The 19797-nt window shown below is 45.9% G+C and overlaps 2 protein-coding genes across 2 annotated transcripts in view; one reads left to right on the top strand and one right to left on the bottom strand.

The window, feature by feature from the left end:
• Bzw2 (basic leucine zipper and W2 domains 2) overlaps positions 1-8004 on the bottom strand; it is a 48713-nt gene extending 40709 nt beyond the window's left edge. The window contains exon 1 of the mRNA XM_005343851.3: positions 7874-8004. The gene's annotated coding sequence lies outside the window, so the exon portion shown is untranslated. The remainder of the gene's footprint in view (positions 1-7873) is intronic.
• A 372-nt stretch (positions 8005-8376) lies between these two features.
• The window catches only part of Ankmy2 (ankyrin repeat and MYND domain containing 2), a 47783-nt gene continuing 36362 nt past the window's right edge, over positions 8377-19797 (top strand). The window contains exons 1-3 of the mRNA XM_005343849.2: positions 8377-8622; positions 15714-15778; positions 18896-19034. Coding sequence (XP_005343906.1) covers positions 8556-8622; positions 15714-15778; positions 18896-19034 — 271 coding nt within the window. The 5' untranslated portion in view covers positions 8377-8555. The remainder of the gene's footprint in view (positions 8623-15713; positions 15779-18895; positions 19035-19797) is intronic.

Below are 19797 nucleotides of genomic sequence, written 5' to 3'. Positions count from 1 at the left end.
GGGTGCCAGCACACTCCGGAGCGCCGGGATTAAAGGCGGGTGCCAGCACACTCAGGTGAAAGATGACTCTAATTCAAGATCTCCTCTCCACTTAGATACAGGATGAGCTTACAGGTTGCACAACAAAGGCTGCACACATTGAAGACAACCAGGAGGTGAGGATCAGCAAAGAAGGGAATGTCCAGTCCCAAAGACCAACTCAGAGGCTAAAAACCACAAAACTGACGGGCATGTTTGTGCTTACAGTCCCAACCAAAGTCTGAAGCTGAGCAGCACAGCAAGAGGGCCAAGTGAATGCCACCAGCTACGGGGCTTTCGTCAAAGGAGGAAAGGGGAATTGGTGAGGGAAGTACTTTAACCAGGAGGAGGACGTCGTAACACCAAGGTCAAAATACGGCAAAGTCAAATACGGACCTGACTGTCGTGACAACCAAATGATTTCTTTCAGCCTCGAAACTCCTACCACATCTTCTGGGATGGGGACCTGCCCAAGCCTGCCTAGCAGAGGAGGCTTTAGTTAAAAGCTAAACATACACCCATGCTCGTCTTTAGACAAGGAAAGCACGTGCAGTAGACACAGAACTGCCATAGCCAGCCTAGAACCGAGGGACGCTTGGAACCTTTGACACTGACAGGGTTATGTATTCACCAGCAGTTTTATCTACGATCACAGAGAACACAAATTTAAAGGAAAGGAAGCACCTGAAATTTCTTTTTTACTTCTTTTATGTGTGTGTGAATGTTCTGTATACAAGTGTGTATGTGCACCACAAGCAGGCCTGGTGCCCAGGGAGATCAGAAGAGGAGGCTGAACCCTCTGGAAATCGAGTCACACACGGGTGTCGGAAACAGAGATGAGGTCCTCCACAGGGGCAAGTGCTCTTAATTGCTGAGCCATCTCTCCAGTCCCCAAAGAAGTGTCAACAACAAGACATCGAAATCAGCACAGCGGTACAAACTCAAACAAACACTCTTTTTCTGAGGAGTGTGAGGGGCAGGACCCAGAGCCTTGTACACAGGCCAGAGCTCTATCTACTGCAGAGATCTTTCCCTTCCCCATCTCCTATGTCAGAGTGGTGCAGCCACAGGTCAATCATTCATTTGTTTATCTAGTATGCCAGGTCTGGGGGGCAGAGGGGCCAGAGCAGACAAGTTTCCCAGTGTTCACTTGCCAGCAGGTGCAGCTCTGTCCCTATTTATGACATAAAGCTGGCACTGGCCAAGCAGAGGTCCCCCTGACAGCTAATGTATCAAAACACCCCTTATCGTTCACTTAAGCTGCCACTGTGCTGATTAGTGTTTGAATAGCGGGGTGGATTTTTTTTCTCTCTCTAACTTTTTAACTCGTGATTAACACCACAAGGAGAGGATACTTTGGCTCCAAACCCAGGCTCTCAACTGCCCCTTAGATAAAGCTCCAAGGCCTCAACCCACTCAAGGGGGGCCACGTATTTCACGTTAGCATTGGTGATCCAGTACAGACTCTGGCTCCTCTAGAGTTGGCAAAGACGGGACAAGTCCACTGTCTCTATCCAGGACACTGGCCCAAAAGCCACGTCGTGACGAAAGGTACTTAAGAGTCTTGAAGGAAGAAGTTTTGTCTCACAGACTTTATACTTTTAGAATTAGATAGAGTAGTACACAAATATTAATTTGAGTCTAATGTCAGCTCTTGGGTATATTAAATTAGCAGGTTACCACCAAAATGACAATTCTCTATAGACTTTTAGTAAGGAAAATAAGCATGTATCTTTAGGGAAAGTGCCTAACCACACTGCCTCTTTATTGGGAAATTTATGGGTGCATGATTTCTGTGATGTTATGGGATCCAATTTTTCAACTATTTCCTGCAGAGGCTCAAACTGAATGAAAATAATCTCCATACTCCCAAGCATATTATGTGACATCCTTTTCCTTACGCCAGCAGTTTCCTTGGCACCATTAAACTTGAGGTTCTCTTTCCTGCTCATAAAAGTCCCATGCTATTACCTTGTACTCTTAGGAAAACGCAGGCCGTGCTCCCCGCCTCCCCCTTAGGCATCAGCAGAGCTCTAGGAAAGTTCACAGGCTCAAGCACTGAAGGATTTTTGTAAGGATAGGATGACAGCAGAGCACGCCATGAGTGTAAGCCCTGCAGGAATGCTGACAGAGCTGGACACTTGCAGTCCCCCACTCAGGGCTGTTCTTTAGGCTTCCTAAATGACAGTGCCCTCTAACACCTGCCTCTTTCAAACGCCCTCCTCTAGGGCGGGTGTGACAGTCCACACCTATAAACCCAGCAGAGGCAGGTGGGTGTCTCTGAGTTCCAGGATAGAAAGGATACATAGAGATACTCTGTCTCAGAAACAAACCAACCAAACAAAAAAGTTCTCCTCTAAGATAAAAATCATCTGGCAAGAAGGGAAAAGTGTAATTTTCTATTTACACAAATGGATTATTCTATTCCCATTAAATGTAACATTATAGACTTAAAAGAATTAAAGCTAGCCAAGCGGTTATTCTCTCCTTGATATTAAAGTGGGCATTACTAGCTCTATCGTTACATGTTCCTTGTCACTGACATAAACAAACAAACAAAAATCAAAGAAAATAGCTAACACTGAAAAATCAAGAAAATCCACAACAGCACTGTATCTGATTTTCCACCTTAAGGGTCATTCAGTGGTCCACCTTAAGTTTGATATACATAGTAGATAGCTTACAAACAGGACCATCTGAGCATTTCTGGCACTCTTCACTCAACACATGCCAAATTTAGAACAGGCCAAATCATTCCACTTGGCACCTAACCTCCCCAAAGACACTTGTTGAAGAGATCTGTCCCCAATAAACAGACTCCGGAGAGAGCAAAGAACGAGAGGTACAGCTGTCCCCAGCTTCCTCGTATCGCTAGAGTCCATGTTAATTAAATGCTTTCTAAAAACCCTTCAAGCAAAGCTAGGAAAGTGATGTTGAAAGCATACTCAATAGCTCCAATATATAAAAGAGAAACCTTTTCTTGTGACAATGCAGGGAGGGTCGGAATCAGAACCCTATGCTTGCTAAGAGCCTCCAACTGCCAGGAAAATTGTCAGCACTGAGGCACACACGATATAAAGTTCCAGGAATCAGAAAGTAGGTGTCCACATAGGAACTCAGTGAAGCGTGAGTGAGAGCCTGGGCAGACACCCGTCCTCACGCCTGACAGTCTTGGCTTCCCCGCGTTAATAACCGCATCCTACTAGCGCTGACAGGCACGAAGGTTCTGGCACTCCTTTTTTGGGAATGACTTCTGAGTTGGCTTCCAAGACTGAAGCCTATATCTCCACTTGGTTAACCTCTTGATTTTTTCCCTCAGATTAACTATGTGTCTTCCTGTAGACTTGTCTACAAACAAAGGGACAGCAGCCAACTGCCAGTAAGATATTCATTCCCGTGAGCCAAGGAAGGACTCAGCTCCTCTTCCTTACACTTGTGCTGAAGACTAAGGCGTGTGATGGTTTAGTCCCCTGCAGAGCTAGGTGTGGTTGTCTGAGCACTCCAGGGAAGAACTGCATAACTTAAACATTGAGTGTTCATATTACGGCTCACGGGTGGGGGCAATGTCTTGTCTTAGGGACTCTCATACTCCCAAATGTACTTTTCAGGATCTCACGCTCAAACATCATCAAAAGGAGGAAGGCTAGTGAATGAAGTTAGTCAAACAGCTTCAACCAATGACAAGGCCGTCAGTTTTGTCTTTCAAGTTTCCAGTCAGTCCCAGCCTCTAGCCATGGTTAAGCTGCAGCAAAAGGCACACCATTTCCTTCTCAAATAGTTCCAAACGGATCTCTGGACGATAAGCAATCTTTTGAAAACAGAAGCATACTATTCTGGTCAGAAAAGTCAAAACTGCTTAATAGCCTCAAGTTTCTAGCCAATCAGGATGCTACCTAGTGTAAATTCAAGAAGTCAAACACTCAGGGGGAAACTCTGCCTCTCAGGTAAAATACTGAAAACTCGTTGTCAGCGCCCCCCACCCCCACCCCAGTATTATCTTTAAGCAGAGAGTGAAAGACCCAGGGCTTGTACAGGGAACGGAGAATGGCATGCTAAATTGTGAGAAGCTTTTTCCTTAGCTGGTAGTGCCAAGTGTCAAGAAGCCCAAGACCGCCTGCCCTTGGTTATGGCTATGTGTGTTTAGTGCCATTTCACACTGCCAGGAAGGATCAGTAAACTAAGTAAACAAATCCACCTAAAATAACTTTGAGTTCAAATGAATTCAGCTCAGCGTGTCGTGAGCATCTACTAGCAGCAAGGTACTGGGTTATGTGTTCATAAACACAGAGAGAGCTGACCCAGAGACTTTACCATCAAGAAGGAAAAGAGATCCAAACAATTATGCAAAGTGGTTATAGGATGGGAGGAGAAGGCATTGGCTAAATCTTATCGTTTTCACATGGAATGCAGACCCAGAAAACGGTGCTAATTGGAAGGATGGATTGAGTGTGCTGGCTGGTTCCCACAATACAGACCCATTAGAGGTTGCCAACAATGGCAGTAACCATGTCATCTGTCAGTGCCACGCCTTTGCAAAGATTGTATGTCCCTGTCATTGTCTAAGGGTCTATACTTCCCTTACTGAGCGAGGTGAAAGATACACATTCCAGCTGAAGAAAAAGACTTATAAATTGAAAGAAGAGAAATTCCCATGGAGAAGGAGAAGGGAATGGGTGAACCAGACAGAGGATTCCAGGAAGGGAAAGGAGAAAGAAACAAGGGGTGGGAATTACTGGCAGTTAGGGAACCAGCAGTATGGTGACCTTAGGGCAGAGTGGGAGGAGCTGGTCGACTGGAAATGCCTGCTGGGACCCACTAGGAGCCTCCCTCATTGGCAGGTGAAGGAGGACTGTGCTTGGTGCTTACTCAGCTGAGGATGCCTTGAAACAGGCAGGTGGGGAGGGAGGCAAAGCTTGGGAATCACGACAGACACCAAGGACACAAGTAGTGAAAGAGGTGACAGGACAGGCGTGAGATTTCAGAGATTACTATGTTTACAAAGGTGGAGACGGAATAGGAGTCTCTCTCACACACACACACACACACACTCCATTATGTAAAAAAATAGTGTGCTCATATGCTTCCATTAAAAAAAAAAAACCACTGTGGAATAGACACATATATGACACACACATATCTCGGGAAGGCTTGGGTAAAGGAGAAGGCACCAGACAGAGGTGAAAAGGAAAACTGGACCTCTGGCAGATTGGGTCCCATGAACGTCGTACAAAACAGCTAGTCAGAGGATATGTACTTCCCCACTTCCCACCAAGCACACAGAGAAGAGCCAGGGTAAAGGGACAAATGCCTGAGAACCGGGTGGCCAGGTTCTCCCAGCATCCCTCAGTCCCTACCAGTTACAGGGTGTGGCTGGCAGAACCTGCCCTCTCCCCAGAATTCTTCCCTATACAATGAAGCCATTTCGGTTACCAGTCTCTCTTTTATCTTTGGAACTCCTGGCGGCTGCACCCTCTCCCATCTTTCCCCTCCCCCTCTCTTGACCTGGCTCAAGGACACGTCCACTCCGGACTCTCCCAGATGCCCTGCCTCTACTCTTCCTTTTTAGCTGCACAACCCTTCTCCTCCACCATACCTAGGAACAGTCATGTCCTTCCTTCCTCTTTCTTTCTTTCTTTCTTTCTTTCTTTCTTTCTTTCTTTCTTCCTTCCTTCCTTCTTTTAATCATTCAGTTTGGCTATATGTTTATTTATTTTATTTTTTAACCTGTGAGATAGGATCTTACTATGTAACTCTGGCTGGCCTGGAGCTAGAAAGATCTGCCTGCCTCTGCCTCCTGGGTGCCGAGATTAGAGGTGTGCACCACCACACCCTACAAAAGGATTTAAAGACAGATCTAGAAGGAGCTAATGCCAGATTCCCTATTTCCTAACTGTGGGGCTGTGGCTAAATTAACCTCCTTTAGCTTCTGTTCTTATTTTCATAAATGGAGATAGTACTGGCTAATTCCAGGAAACAGTGATTACAAATAATCCTATGCAGAGCATGGGTAGAATGAGTCAAAACGAACAGCTATTTCATTACCAGCAGACTTCTTGGATGAGAACACATTTCCATAAACTGTTTCTATTGTACAGTGCTCTTTCTTACTGACAGCCCTCTGAACACTCTCCATTAGGTATCTGTTCCCACAGTCCCAGCTGAACACAGGATTTATCTGCACCTCTTTTAGGTGGATGTTTTTCTTTGTCCTTAAATATCACCAACTTAATTAATTTAAAGGCACGCATTGAGAAGACTAAATACCCACCAGGTGCCACCGCACCGTGCAAACACATCTGCTGTGGCTATCCTTGAGGAACTGACAACCCCAGCGAGACAAACAGGTGTGACCTTCAAGTAACCATGGCCCAGATTTGGCACGAGAGATGGAAAGACTGGCAGCTAAGAGCCCAGTCCTGTCTATGCATCTGCTGATATGATATGCAGTCACATGGTGGGGTTACTCTCAGGCATTTTCTTAGCTATGTGGGCTCCTGTGGCAAATCCATTATTATGGCATAGCCCCAGTGTGAGTGCTACCCAGCAGTGGTCAGTCTCAGAAACCCTACTGCTTGTTGGGACAGCTACATCCTTTTGAGAGCATCACCAAACAAAAGTTTCTTTGTTATACATTGAGATGAATAATTACCAACCATTTTCATGTGAGAATCTGCTCCTCCCACCCCAAGCTGGAGCTCTATGTGTCTGTGGGGGCTTTGGGGGGGGGTAGGCAGCTGGAGTTTAGAAAATATTTTGGTTAAAGGCAGGGCACAGTGAACATCATTCCGAGATTAAAGCGTGAGTGTATTCTTCGAGGCAAATGAAGGTTGGAGAGCCAGAGGAAAAGGCATTTCACTTTATAAATGGTACTGTGGAAAGAAAGAGTGGCACTGGGGATGCTCAATAAAAACCACCCACGTAATTAAGTACTCAAGTATTTCTCCCTAGCACAGTTGGGTCTTGAGGGAAACATCAATGTTAGTCTGTAGAGAAACAACAGGAAAACTAAGAGTCATTTCTGAAGAAGCTGTGATTGACGCTGTAAAACGCTACATATATGCATCTGGGGGGGATGATTGCATATTTTAGCAAGCATGTCTTGCATCTGTACCACAGAAAGGCGTACACTTTATTCACCCATTATCTACCCACGGTGGAAGCTCCAGGCTCCACACCACAGTTGAATGAAGGCTGGATTAAGAAGCTAATCTAAGGCTATATATAGACAGCAACACCAATTTTAATCCCCGCCCTCTCCACCCTCCCCTCCCTAGTTCCATAAATCGCCAAACCTGAGTTACAAAGACAGGCAACTCTCTCACAGCAAAGATAGCCCACACCCCAACGAAGTATTAGTGCAAGCGTAATTTGCTTCTGAATATCCTTAACAAACACCACAGGTCCAGGTTCTACCGCTTCCAGAGGCCCAGAGATATGACAGACAAGTAGTGGGGAGGCCGAGGTTTGCAAGAAGAAAATTGTCTTCTCCGAGCCTCTCTCCCCATCACAAGCTCACCTCGCTGGCGCGGGCCTCCCTGGGGATCGCCACGCACGAGACCATGTGCACCCGCCACTTCCACCGCGTGGCCAGCTCGCGGCTCGCCCGCGGTCCCCGGGGCTCCTGGGGCGGCCAAACGTAGCGAGGTCGGGGTCTTCCTCGCGAGGCACCGATACACGGCACGTGCAGGAATGATGGCGCGGCGCGGCGCGGGGGCTTCTCTACCAAGAGGAAGGCAACAGCCCCAGGAGGCACATGCTTCCTCCAGGCTCCAGCCCGGTGGGAGCCCCTGGCCGGGAGGAGACTTCCACTCTTTCCACCCCTAGGCTCCCGCCACCCCACCTGGCCACCTCTTACCTGTCCAAGGAGGGAGCGACGACGCGCGAGACCGGTGGCTGCGGCGGATCCTGCAGCAGCAGTGGCGGTGGCGGCGGCTGAGGCAGACAATGGAGGAGTGAAGGACAGACACATTGACACAGACACACGGAACCCGGTCTAGCTCCGCCTCCCGTCCCGGCCCCGCCCCGGCCCCGCCCCTCGCCAGAACTGCATCACTCTAGGGGCAGCGTGTCTAGCGGCATCCCGATGCCACTGCGCATCCCTACAAAAAGCCACTGCCAGGCAGCGAGGTACCTGATGGAGAGTTCAAGGAACACTGTGTTCCGGTACTTCTTAATACGTCAGCCTGGAGGTAGAAAAACCTCGGCAATAAAGTGAACCCCCCTCCGGATGTCTCCTTTTGGTTTGGACCTAGTGAGCTGCTCCAATTGGAGTCTCTTGCTGCGCTTGCAGCTCGTCCTCCCGGCCCGGCCAATGAGGCGCGGGGGCGGTGCTTGCGGAGAGCGCCTGCCCGGCTCGCCCGAGCTCGCCGCGCCCGCCAGCCCCCCAGCCGCTGGACCCTGGCGAGCGCCTCTTCGCTGGGCTGCTGCCCCGGCCTCGAGTTGCCTGGCTGTGGAGGACTTCCACGACGCACACAAACATCTTTCGCTTTTAAAAACCTTAGCAAAGGAATAGAATAAGCTTCAAGCTGGCGGGAACGATGGGTCACATAAAGAAAGGCGAGCTGACCCAGGAAGAAAAGGAACTGCTGGAAGTGATCGGGAAAGGTACGGGTGCAGGGCTAGTACCCGGGTGCTGTGCACCTGGTCACGGGGTGTGGAGGAGCTTGGGGGCGCGCTCAAGGCCCGGGGACCTTGGACAACTTGCGATCCGGAAAAGAAAGCTGGGGGCCGATTGCACAGGGGAGGGGAATATAGGAGGCAGAAGCATTGCCGTAATCAGATCGAAGCTTAGATCTCTGAATCAGCTTTTTGGAAATGGACAGACTGCCACTGGGACTGTAACGCGCGGCTGTGAGGGGCTGGTCTCCGCGTGTGCATGCTTGCCACAGTCAGTCAAGATCACAGTGGCCTGGTAATTCTAGGCGCTCAGGCGGGTTGTCTAAAGGGCCCTTTCGACTTCCGGAGGCGAAGGATCTGGATCCCTTGCGGATCCCCGCCCCTGCTGGGGGTGGAGGGAGCTCTCAGCTAGAAGGGTTCTTTATAAGGGCACAGAACTCGGTCTGAATGTGCCGCCTTGAGCTTTCTGCATCCAGGGCCTCTGTAGCCCCGGCCGGTGCAGGAACCCGCAGGAAAAGCCAGGAGGTGGGCGAGATTTTCACTGCCGCCGTTGGTCGGGTGTTGCACGTTTGAGATCTGTGTGCTTCTTGGCGCTTGCTTTCCCTTTTACTTTGTGGATTCGAGTCCCGCCTCCGCCGTGCAGCTTGTAGGAAGGAAGCCACCTAGGCCAACCAGAAGCCTTGTTTCCCTACTCGTCTCCGAGTGGACATCCTAGACAAGTTCCCAGCCGCATTCCGTTACCTGTCAGGTGTCATCGGATGATCACGTGCACTGTCTCTTTGCTGAGATGAGGGGGCTGCAGACGTGACTAACGCGCATGCTTTAAGTTCAAGAATTAAACATATGACCTCGAAATGCAGAGAAGCCGGACATTTGTAACACGGGGCCCCTGGGTTTACAGTTTATGTAGCCAAATCCAATCCAGAATCACAGATAGTAAGGCCAATGCATTCTTTCTAAGAAGAGAATGAAAAGAGAAAAACCATCGTGTTTGAACTCGACAGGTGATTAGGAACTGTTCTCTCATGTAAATCAGTCATGACTAGATTTTCAGGGTAATCGATATTTGCCAGAAATCTCCGAGCTCTGGGGTTGGATTTTCATTCTGTGAACTGCATGATTCTCAAATGACTTCTGGCTTCCTGTGACGTCTCTGCGTTTCTGGGATTTAGCTGAGTGAACAGGAACCCCAGCTATGTGCCGGGTACTGTGCCCACCAAAAATAAAAGACAGAGCGCATAACCCACCAGGGATGTTAATTCTGGTTTTAAACAGGCCAGAGGTATCACATGTTCACTTGAAAGTGAAAACCACTGAGCAGCTGGAGAAAATATGGTCTGAAGGGGGAGGTGAAAGTTCTCGGATGTGCTCAGAGGTGTGAAAGGGTTTCTTCAAAGCCTGCATCCAACAGAAACAGCCTGCCAGTCACTTGTCTTCTTGGGCCACCTCATGCTCAAGGTTTGTGAGTGCACAGATGCTTGTGTTCACTGGCGTAATTTCTCCAAGCCAGTGAGTGCAGAACCAAGGAAATTTTAGTGAGTGCCCTTCTGAGCACATGTCATGGACTTGCACATTTAATCTACAAGAGCTAAAGGTTTGTGTTTTGTTTTTCTGAAAACATCAGGATGCATCATGGAATGGTCATTAACTATGTGTCTGGCTTAGATTGTTTGTTTGTTTGTTTGTTTTTGTCCATTTGACACAGCTAGAACTGTCTAGGAAGAGGAACCTCAACTGAGGAAATATCTCGAACAGGTTACAAATCTGTGCCAACATTTTCTGGATTAATGATTGATATGGGAGGGCCCAGCCCACTGGGGCCAGTGCCACTTTTGAGAAACTGGTCCTGGGTTTTAAAAGAAAGCAATGTGAACCATTGGGAGCAAGCCAGTAAGCAGCACCCCTCCATGGCCTCTGTATCAGCTCCTGCCACCAGGTTCCTGCCTGGACAGAGTGTTCCTCCCTCCCTGAGTTGCTTTGGTAACAGTGTTTAATCACAGCAATAGAAAGCTAAGTAGGACACCATGGCAATCCAGATCCCAACACCGCTACCATTGTTTCCTGTGGCCTTCTGCAAGTGGCAAGTTCTGCGGGTGTGTGTAATAATCCCTACCTCATACACTGTTGTAAGGATGAAGTGAGTTAGTACAGGTAACATGTCAACCACACCCTGCTGCCTGTGGTTTGGGGAGATATTTTCCCTTCATCGAGAAGGAAACTACAGAGGGAGAACCTTAAGAAACCGTGCGGAAATATACTATTTCAGAGTGCATGCGATAGCAGAGATAGTAGAAGTGTCTTGATTAAAAAAATACGTTTTTAAGACATGGTGTGTGTGTTTGTGTGTGTGTGTGTGTGTGTGTGTGTGTGTGTGTGTGTGTGTGTGTGTGTTGTCTGCATGTCTCTGTATTATTTGGGTGCCTGGTGACAGCAGGGGTCAGAAGAGGCCCTCAGATCCTCTGGAGCTGGAGTTACAGGGGGCTGTAAGCCACCAGATGTGAATTTTGCGGGTGCTGGGAACTGAACTCCAGTCTTCAGCAAGTGCGGTGTGTACTCCTAACTGTGGGCTGACTTTCCAGCCTCCAGTTGTCCAAGTATAAATATTTTTATAGCTTTATATATGATGATATCAGTTTATATCTATATTTTCTTTAAGGGTTAGGGCACTTGTGATAAAATTCTTTCTGAGCAGACTAGACACCCCGAGTTTGGTTCCTGGAAACCACATAAAGATGGAGGTGAACTGTGGTCTCCGTGGGTGTCCTCTGACTTCCACACATGTGTGTTGTGTGTTCTGACAACTAAAGCTTGCCTGGAGTTCAGAGGGTAGAGCTAGCCACTAGTTAATCATAGAGGCCAGACAGTGGTAACACACACCTTTAATCCCAAAACTTGGGATCTCACACTTTTGATCCTACGGGAGACTCAAATCTTTGATCCCAGCATGTAGAAGGCTCACGCCTATAGTGATATTTCATTTGTATTTTTATGAATTTTTATTTTATTTTTTTGTTTTTTTGAGACAGGGTTTCTCTGTGGCTTTGGAGCCTGTCCTGGAACTAGCTCTATAGACCAGGCTGGTCTCGAACTCACAGAGATCCGCCTGCCTCTGCCTCCCGAGTGCTGAGATTAAAGGCGTGCGCCACCACCGCCCGGCCATTTGTATTTTTAATAAATAAAGCTTGCCTAAAGATCAGAGAGTCAAACAGCCTCACTGGTCAGCCATACAGACCAGGCAGTGGTGACACACACCTTTACTCCCAGTAGCCACACTAGTTTGCCATAGAAACCAGGCGGTAGTAGTGCACGCCTTTAATCCCAGCCCCAGAGAGGAATATAAGACAGGAGGGGACAGCTCTCAGACATAGTCTCATTCCTACAATTCCTGGAGGCAGAATTGCCATTTTGGACTGAGGTAGAGGTAAGAGCCAGTGGCTGGCTATTTTGCATTTCTGACCTTCAGGTTGAAGCCTGATATCTGTCTCTATTTATTAAATATATTTATTAATCATGCTACACATGCCTTTAATCCCAGCACTAGCAAGGTGGATGTTGGAATGTAAGGCGGGTGGACACTGGATCGCCACCCATTCAGTCTGAGGTTTTGTAGAGATACAGGATCCTCCCTACCCCCACCCCCGTGCCCAGTTTGGCCTGAGATTTCGTAGAGGTAAGAAGTCTCTGGTGGCTGGCTGCTCTGCCTCACTGATCTTTCAGCTTCCAACCTGATATCTGACTCCTGCTTTTTATTTATTTAGGTTTTTATTTAATAAGATTAATTAGGATTAGACATTATATGTATGTGCATGCACCCTCCACATACATAGTTCAGTTAAGCTGTTTGAGATATCTCCACATAATTTTACTTATAGATAAGCATTATAGCATGTTATATATAAACATCATAGCATGTTATAAGCATCCAATATTTAACTGGATATAGATGCTGTCACGTATCCATTTTGGTAGTCTGGGGTGGTGGATTAGTGGTTAAGAGCACTTATTGTGCTTGTAGACCTGGGTTCTGTCCCCACTTGTTTCACAAGCTTCTGTAACTCCAGGTCCAGGGGATCTAGTGCCATCTTCTGGCCTCTATGACATCAGGCAGATTTGTGATACATATACATACATGCAGGCAAAATGCTCTACACATAAATATTTTTTTTTCTTTGAGACAGTGTTTCTCTGTGTAGCCCTGGCAATTCTGGAACTCACTAAGTAGACCAACATGGCCTTGAACTCAGAAATCTTCCTGCTTCTGTCTGCTGAGTGTTGGCATTAAAGGTGTGTGCCACAACTGCCTGGCTAAATATTTTTTCAAACTGTATCTTTTGACATCTAAATAGTTACTCAAATCTATCCATACCTAAGGCCTAGCCATGGGGTAGAGCTCTTGCCCCACATATGTTAACTAGGACCTCGAAATAATAATAATTGCCCTGAATGTAAAATAAGAAGAGCATGTGGGGGCTGGAAAGGTGGCTCAGCAGTTAACAATGCTGGCTGCTCTTCCAGAGAAGACCAAGTTCCATTCCCAGCATCCACATGCTGGCTCACAGTCACCTCTACCTCCAGGCCCATGGGATCGGATGCTTTTCTCTGGACTTTGTGGGTTCCAGGCAGACATGTGTACATGTATGTGTCTGCATGGGTGGAATATAATATGTATTTGTTCTCTGCCCTCATTTCCTGGCACACAGTTCTTAAAGCCCTCTCCCCCTTCTACAGTGACAGGAGTTCTTGGTTCTTCTTTTATTCTGATACCTCTTGGCATTTTCTACGTGACAGGCATGTCCCTGTTTATTAGTTGCTGTTCGGTGGGCTCCTAGAAAGCTCTACAGCATGGATTGGTCTTTGGAAAGACCAAGCCACAATTATAAGCTTGGAACTTTCAGCTTCTTGTTCCCATCCACTTCAGGAGCAGGAGAGGGGCTGAAGACTGAGCTAATAATTGATCGTATCTATGCATCAAAGCCTCAAAAATATTTCTGAAATACCAGGTGGAGAAAGTGTTCAGACTGCTGGAAGATGGGCTGCCCGAAGAGGGTTCTGTGCCTCCTCTCATATACCATGTCTTAATCATCTAGACCAGTGGTTCTGAATTTTTCCAATGCTGCAACCCCTTAATACAGTTCCTCATGTTGTGGTGACCCCAACCATGAAGGTGTTTTCATTATTCCTTCATAACTGTATTTTGCTGCTGTTATGAATCATAATGTAAAAATCTGATATAGAGGGTATCTGATATGTGACCCCTATGAAGGGGTCATTACATCCCCCAAGGAATCGAGACCCACAGGTGAGACCACTGATCCACACCTGTTATAATTAAAGGGAAAATGTGAGATTGGTGTTTCCTTGAGGCCTGTGTGTCATCAAACCTGAGGGAGACATCTCATGGATGTCTGCTGGAGAACTGCTGTGTGTGTGTGTGTGTGTGTGTGTGTGTGTGTGTGTGTGTGTGTGCGCGGCAGGGATGGGGGAGTCTCTGGTGTCATAAATAAAGTCTTGAGCTTACTGAGTGAGAGTTTAGCAGGAGAATATCCTCCCCGCCTTATGCTGTACAGCTTGCCTACTATCTCTGTATGCTGTTGGCCACTGGGAAAACATTTTGTAGGATTAGAAGCCTGCTCTCTACTGAGATCCATCCTGTCCTTAACATGTGCCTGGCTATGAGATGCTTCCAATTCCTATAGTGTTTTCTTTTACTCCACGATCATATCCTGACCAGGAAGAAACTGACTTCCGTGGGAGTCTACTGGAGCACCTTCCCCAGTGCACACGGGGTGAAGGACTTTTTATTCTCCATCTTCTTGAGCCTGTTTGAGAAAGTCCCTGGTTGGAAGCTACAGGCTGGGCTGAAGTTGAAAGTAGAAGCTGTCGACAGGCTCCAGAGTGTCTTCCTCTTGGGTGTGTGCACACATGCAGGGAAAGCTTTGGGTGACATTATCAGGAACATTGTCCACCTCCTTTGAGATAGGGTCTCTCTGTGCCTGCAGCTCACCAATTAGGTCAGATTGGCTAGCATGTACTGCAACAAATGTCTCCTTTTCCTTAGCCATTCAGCCAGTGATACCAACTGCCCTCAGGGGAAGTAAAAGCAAACAGAGCATTTACAGAAATAGCTGTCACACTCCAGGGTCGTGTAGATCATTCTGTTGACATTTTCCCAACACACCCAGTGGCATCTCTGCTTCTCCTGCACTGGTGAGGAGCCCTCAGGGGACCTGCCTACAAATCATACCGTGGGAAAGAAGAACGCTGGTGTTCGGTCTGCACCCCACTTTTCCTCTTCCTCAGTTGGGGTGCTCCTGCCTGTGTTCTCCTTTTAGAGGGGAGGCAGAGCTCATCCTCACTCTCGGAGGACATTCAGTCTCATTGTTCTCTTCCAGTCAGGCCTGAAAATTATTGGACAGAACGAGTGGCTGTCGTGGGTTAATGTTGATAATATTGACAGTCTCTTCTGCAGCCACTTTCTGTCATGTTGCGCACAAAACTGGAAAAACCTGATCATTCTGACCCAACTCCAGCTGGTTTCCAGATTTGCAGAGGACTGACTTCAGATTTGAATGCAATCTTTTACAGCATGAGAAACTGAATACTGACCAGAGGTTTCCAAACCAAGCCTTCTCTTAAAAACCAGCCCTCGTGAACAAGACCCAGCGCAGACAGATGATACAATACGGGCTGTATCTTGAGTTCTAAGCATAACAGATGAGATTGTCAGTTCGGAGTGGTGATTTGGATTAGATCTTCTTTAGGGTTTGCCTCGGCATTAACTCCTATGCCGAGCAGTTATAGTAGGACTGCCAAAAAGAAAATGGGGCCAAGGTGATATCATTTAAGGTCAATGAAAGTAAAACCTAGATGAAACTGTGTGAGCTTGTATGAAACTGCTTCTCTGGAGAAATGCCTATGAGGCAGGATGTGGCTGGGTGCTTACGTCTTAGCACCCGAACTGACGAGCCTAGTCTTACAGACAGCCCTTTAAACTGTATCGCCTTCATCTTTGGCTTTCCCCTTCTCTCCCGAGAGATGAGCTCATGGTTCACCTCCTTTTTCTTCTTCTTTTTTTAAAGGTACCGTCCAAGAAGCTGGAACACTGTTATCTAGTAAGAATGTTCATGTCAACTGTTTGGATGAGGTAAAATGAATGCAGTATTTTTCTTCCTGAGAGGATGAATGACACAGGCATTGGGGACATGACTCGGTGGGTTAGTGCTTGCCAGGCAACCATGAGGATCTGAGTTCAGATGGCCAGCACCGTGTGAAAACCAGGCATGGCGGTACACACCTGTTACCCCAGCACTGGTGTGGGAACAGGGGGCGGAAACGGTGTCTAGAGCTCACTGGCCAGCAGTCAGTCTAGCCAAAACAGCGAATAAGGTGGAAAGCAACAGAGTGAGACACTTGACATCAACTTCTAGCTTGGCAAACACACACACACACACACACACACACACACACTGGGTAGTGCAAAAATCTTTCAATAGAAGTTGTTTTGAAGCATTTGTGTGCTCAGGTTATATTACTTAAATCAAGATAAGAGACAATGAAAACATGACCAATCTTATGGGCAATCTAATAAGTACAAATTAAGCCCAAATTGTAACCTCCTTCTCTCTCCCTTCTTCATCTTTTTCTTCGTTTTAACTTTATTGTTGTTGTTTTTGAGATAGAATCTTAATACTCTAAGTCCCCTGCTACCCTTTGAACTTAGGCCTCCTGCCTTGGTTTCCCATGCTCTGGGACACAGGAATACAATTAAAGGTGTTTGTAATCACATCTGTCTCCAAATAATCTCTCTCTCTTGAGGCAGGGTCTTCCTATTCAGCATTGACTGGCCTGGAACTAGCTATGTAGACCAGTCTGACCTTTAATTCACAGAGATCTACCTACCTCTGTTTCCCAAGTACTGGAATTAAAGGCAATTGTACCACCACAGCCAACTTTTATCATTTTTAAAAAAAATGTGGGAACATGATGTTTTATATGCTAATAGATCATATATATTATACTATTTTACAAAATAAATTTCATATAACATTAAACAAGTTTAGGAAATGCAATGTGCTAGATTTAAAAATAAAAAATAATCAAACTAGTGAAATGCCTGCCTACCTTGTATTTATTTAATTATTTAACTCAATAATTCTTAAAAGGAGTCAACCTTTCCTGTCGAATGGAAGACAAGAACCTCCTACGCAACTGGTAAAACGTCAAAATCACCCACAGAGATCATAGTTTGCTTAAAGACATCTCAAGGATGGACATTCAAAACAACAAACTCTTTACTTCAGGCCAGACCGTTTACGTCCGTGAGCTGAGCTGCACTGTGCCCACACACCTCATAAGATCATAGAGCCATTTCATTAGCAAGAAGGAATGTGTTCCCTTTGTATTTGTATGGACAGGGTCTCAGTCCATAGCCTTGGCTGCTCTGGAACTTCTATAGCGACTTCTCGGCCTCTGCTGGATTAAAGGCACACATTGTTATGCCCAGTTGAAAGACAATTCTTTATGACAAAATAATTTAAGTAAACTACCTCCTATATTTTTACTAAATCTTGAAATGTTTAATCTTTAAGTTTTGTTTTAAATTATACTTTTGTAGCAATGTTACTCAAAAAAAAGCTATGGAATTACATATATTCATTATAAGTTTCAAATTGAAGTTATTAGGAATGTATCAAACATCGCACACTGATAAAAATACAGAGCGTAACTACAGAAGATAGGCAAGGCTCGGTGCCTTGGTCAGACCCTCATACAGCAGCCCTGGGCCCACAATTGCACAGCCTGTCAAAAAGAAACTGTAAACGGCCACCTCATAGATACAAACAGGCATTCCTTCTTGGCTAGTCTGCACCCAAGGAAAAGATGGAGGCAAAGCAACACAAGATTTTTAAAAGATCTACTAAAACCTCTAAGCAAAAATGATTTTCTTCCTTAGGACATGAAGGGGTCATATATGAGGTACCACAGATCCATGTGTGAGGTGTAATATTATTACATTAGGTAAACACAAACAGATGGAGACCAAGCAATTCAGTCTAGCTTAAATATTGCCAGATACTACTCAATGTTTACAATCATATGTAATCAAATCATAGTGTAATTAAAATGTGTATGTGATTTGGGGATCTTTGTTTTAAGATATGATGTCACAGCATTAAATATATCCTGTGCCTGCTTTTTCTCATTGGCAATAGTTGGAGAATTTCCAATTCACAACACATAGATAAATTTTTAAATTTATTTGTTTGTTTGTGTGTGTGTGTGTGTGTGTGTGTGTGTGTGTATACAGAGGCCAGGAGAGAGTATCTGATCTCCTGGATCTAGAGTCACAGGCAGTTGGGGGCCATCTGATGTGAGCACTAGTACTGTACTCAGGTTCTCTGGAAGAGCAGTAAGCAATGTTAACCTCCGAGCCATCTCTCTGTCTCCTCTGAAATTGAAAAGAAAATATCATCTTTACCTGTTTGTATTGTGTATTGAGTGTGTGTGGGGGGGGGCATGTGCTCAGAGAACAGCTTTTTGAAGTTGGCTCTCTCCTGCCAGCAGGCCCTGCTGCTCAAGCTCCAGGAGCCAGGCTTGGTGAAAGCACTTTCACCCAGTGAGCCACCTCACTGTCTCCAGACTCACTGAATAGCTTCAGAATTACCCAATTTGAATATGCCAGATTCTAGTCAGCTTTTTTTTTTTTTTTTGATAAGTGTTCAGTTTATTTCAGATTTATTTTGGGTTTGGTTTGTTTAGGTACTGGAGGTTGACAGTAGGACCTTACACATACCAGGCCAGTGTTGGATCATTAAACTATATTCCAAACCCTTTTTGTTTTTGTTTTTGGTTTTTTTTTTTCCAAACCCTTTTTAAACCTTTTATTTTGACATAGGGTCTCACTAAGTGACCCAGGCTCAGGCAGGCCTTGAACCTGTGATCCTCACAACTTAGCTGCCTGTCTTTGGTTTTCTGGTGTCCATTGGTGTCTCAAGAAATAAGAGTGTGGGGAAATGAGGACCTTAAGCAATCTGGGTTCTGATCTCTGCTCTACTTATCTGAAAGTCTGTGAGGTGAAACATGTCTTTTCTCTTTGTTAATCTGTTTATGTTTTTTCCCCTCAGAAGCTGAGGTAAGATCTAAGAGAGGAAATGAATATACTTTATGGGTTTTAAAGATGATTTTATTATTTTATGTTTGTGTTCCTACGTTATGAAAATGGAAATGTGCATAATTAATATGTTTTCCCTTCCGTTTAAAGAATGGAATGACTCCTTTAATGCATGCGGCATATAAAGGGAAGCTTGACATGTGCAAGCTGCTTCTGCGCCATGGAGCTGATGTCAACTGTCATCAGCATGAGCATGGATACACAGCCCTCATGTTTGCTGCACTTTCTGGTAAAGTTTTAGTGCTTACTCGTCAGTGTTAGTTACCTATTCAATTTAAATGGGCCCGGATTTTATAGCTAATGCATGTTTTACTTTAGTAACTTTTAGAAGCTTAGTAGAAAGAGTGGTGAGAATTGACTTCTGAAAAGCTATAATGCAGCCTTTAATCCCAGCACCAAGAATAACAATCTCTGAGTTCGAAGCCAGTCTGGTCTACAGAGCAAGTTACAGGACAGCCAGGGCTACACAGAGAAACCCTGTCTTGAAAAACCAAAATAAAATAAAAAGTTACAATGCCTGAAACAAGTTACAGAGTTAGTGATCTGTTTCCTTTCTGTTTTAGCATGTGTTTGCTGTGGCTGGGGGACAGTCACCCCTGCCACAGTATGGGTCTGCAGGGCAGAGGACAACTTGCAGGATTTAGTTCCCTCCTTCCGCCACCTGGATTCCGGGGACTGAATGCCAGTCCTCAGCCCTGGCAGCAAGCACTCTTATCTGACTGACCATCTTGCCAGTCCAGTGACCTGTTTCTTTAGGGATTAAAATCAGTAAATCAGTTGGTTCTCGGTGCACCTCTTTCAGATTTTCTCCTTTGAGTCTAAATATTTACATTTCAATGAAATCCAGGCATTTCTTTGGTCTTTAATCCAGCAGCCACAGTGCAGTGCTGGCCGTTTGTCTAGCTGCATCTTCCTGTTTTTTGAATAAAATAATTGAGAAGTGTCACCTAAAATAAAATAGGATTTAAGTGATTCTCTGTAGTAATAGGAGC

The sequence above is a fragment of the Microtus ochrogaster genome, chromosome 1, assembly GCF_000317375.1.
Source record: "Microtus ochrogaster isolate Prairie Vole_2 chromosome 1, MicOch1.0, whole genome shotgun sequence".
NCBI classification, from domain to species: domain Eukaryota; kingdom Metazoa; phylum Chordata; class Mammalia; order Rodentia; family Cricetidae; genus Microtus; species Microtus ochrogaster.
This window is presented reverse-complemented; position numbering and strand designations above follow the sequence as displayed.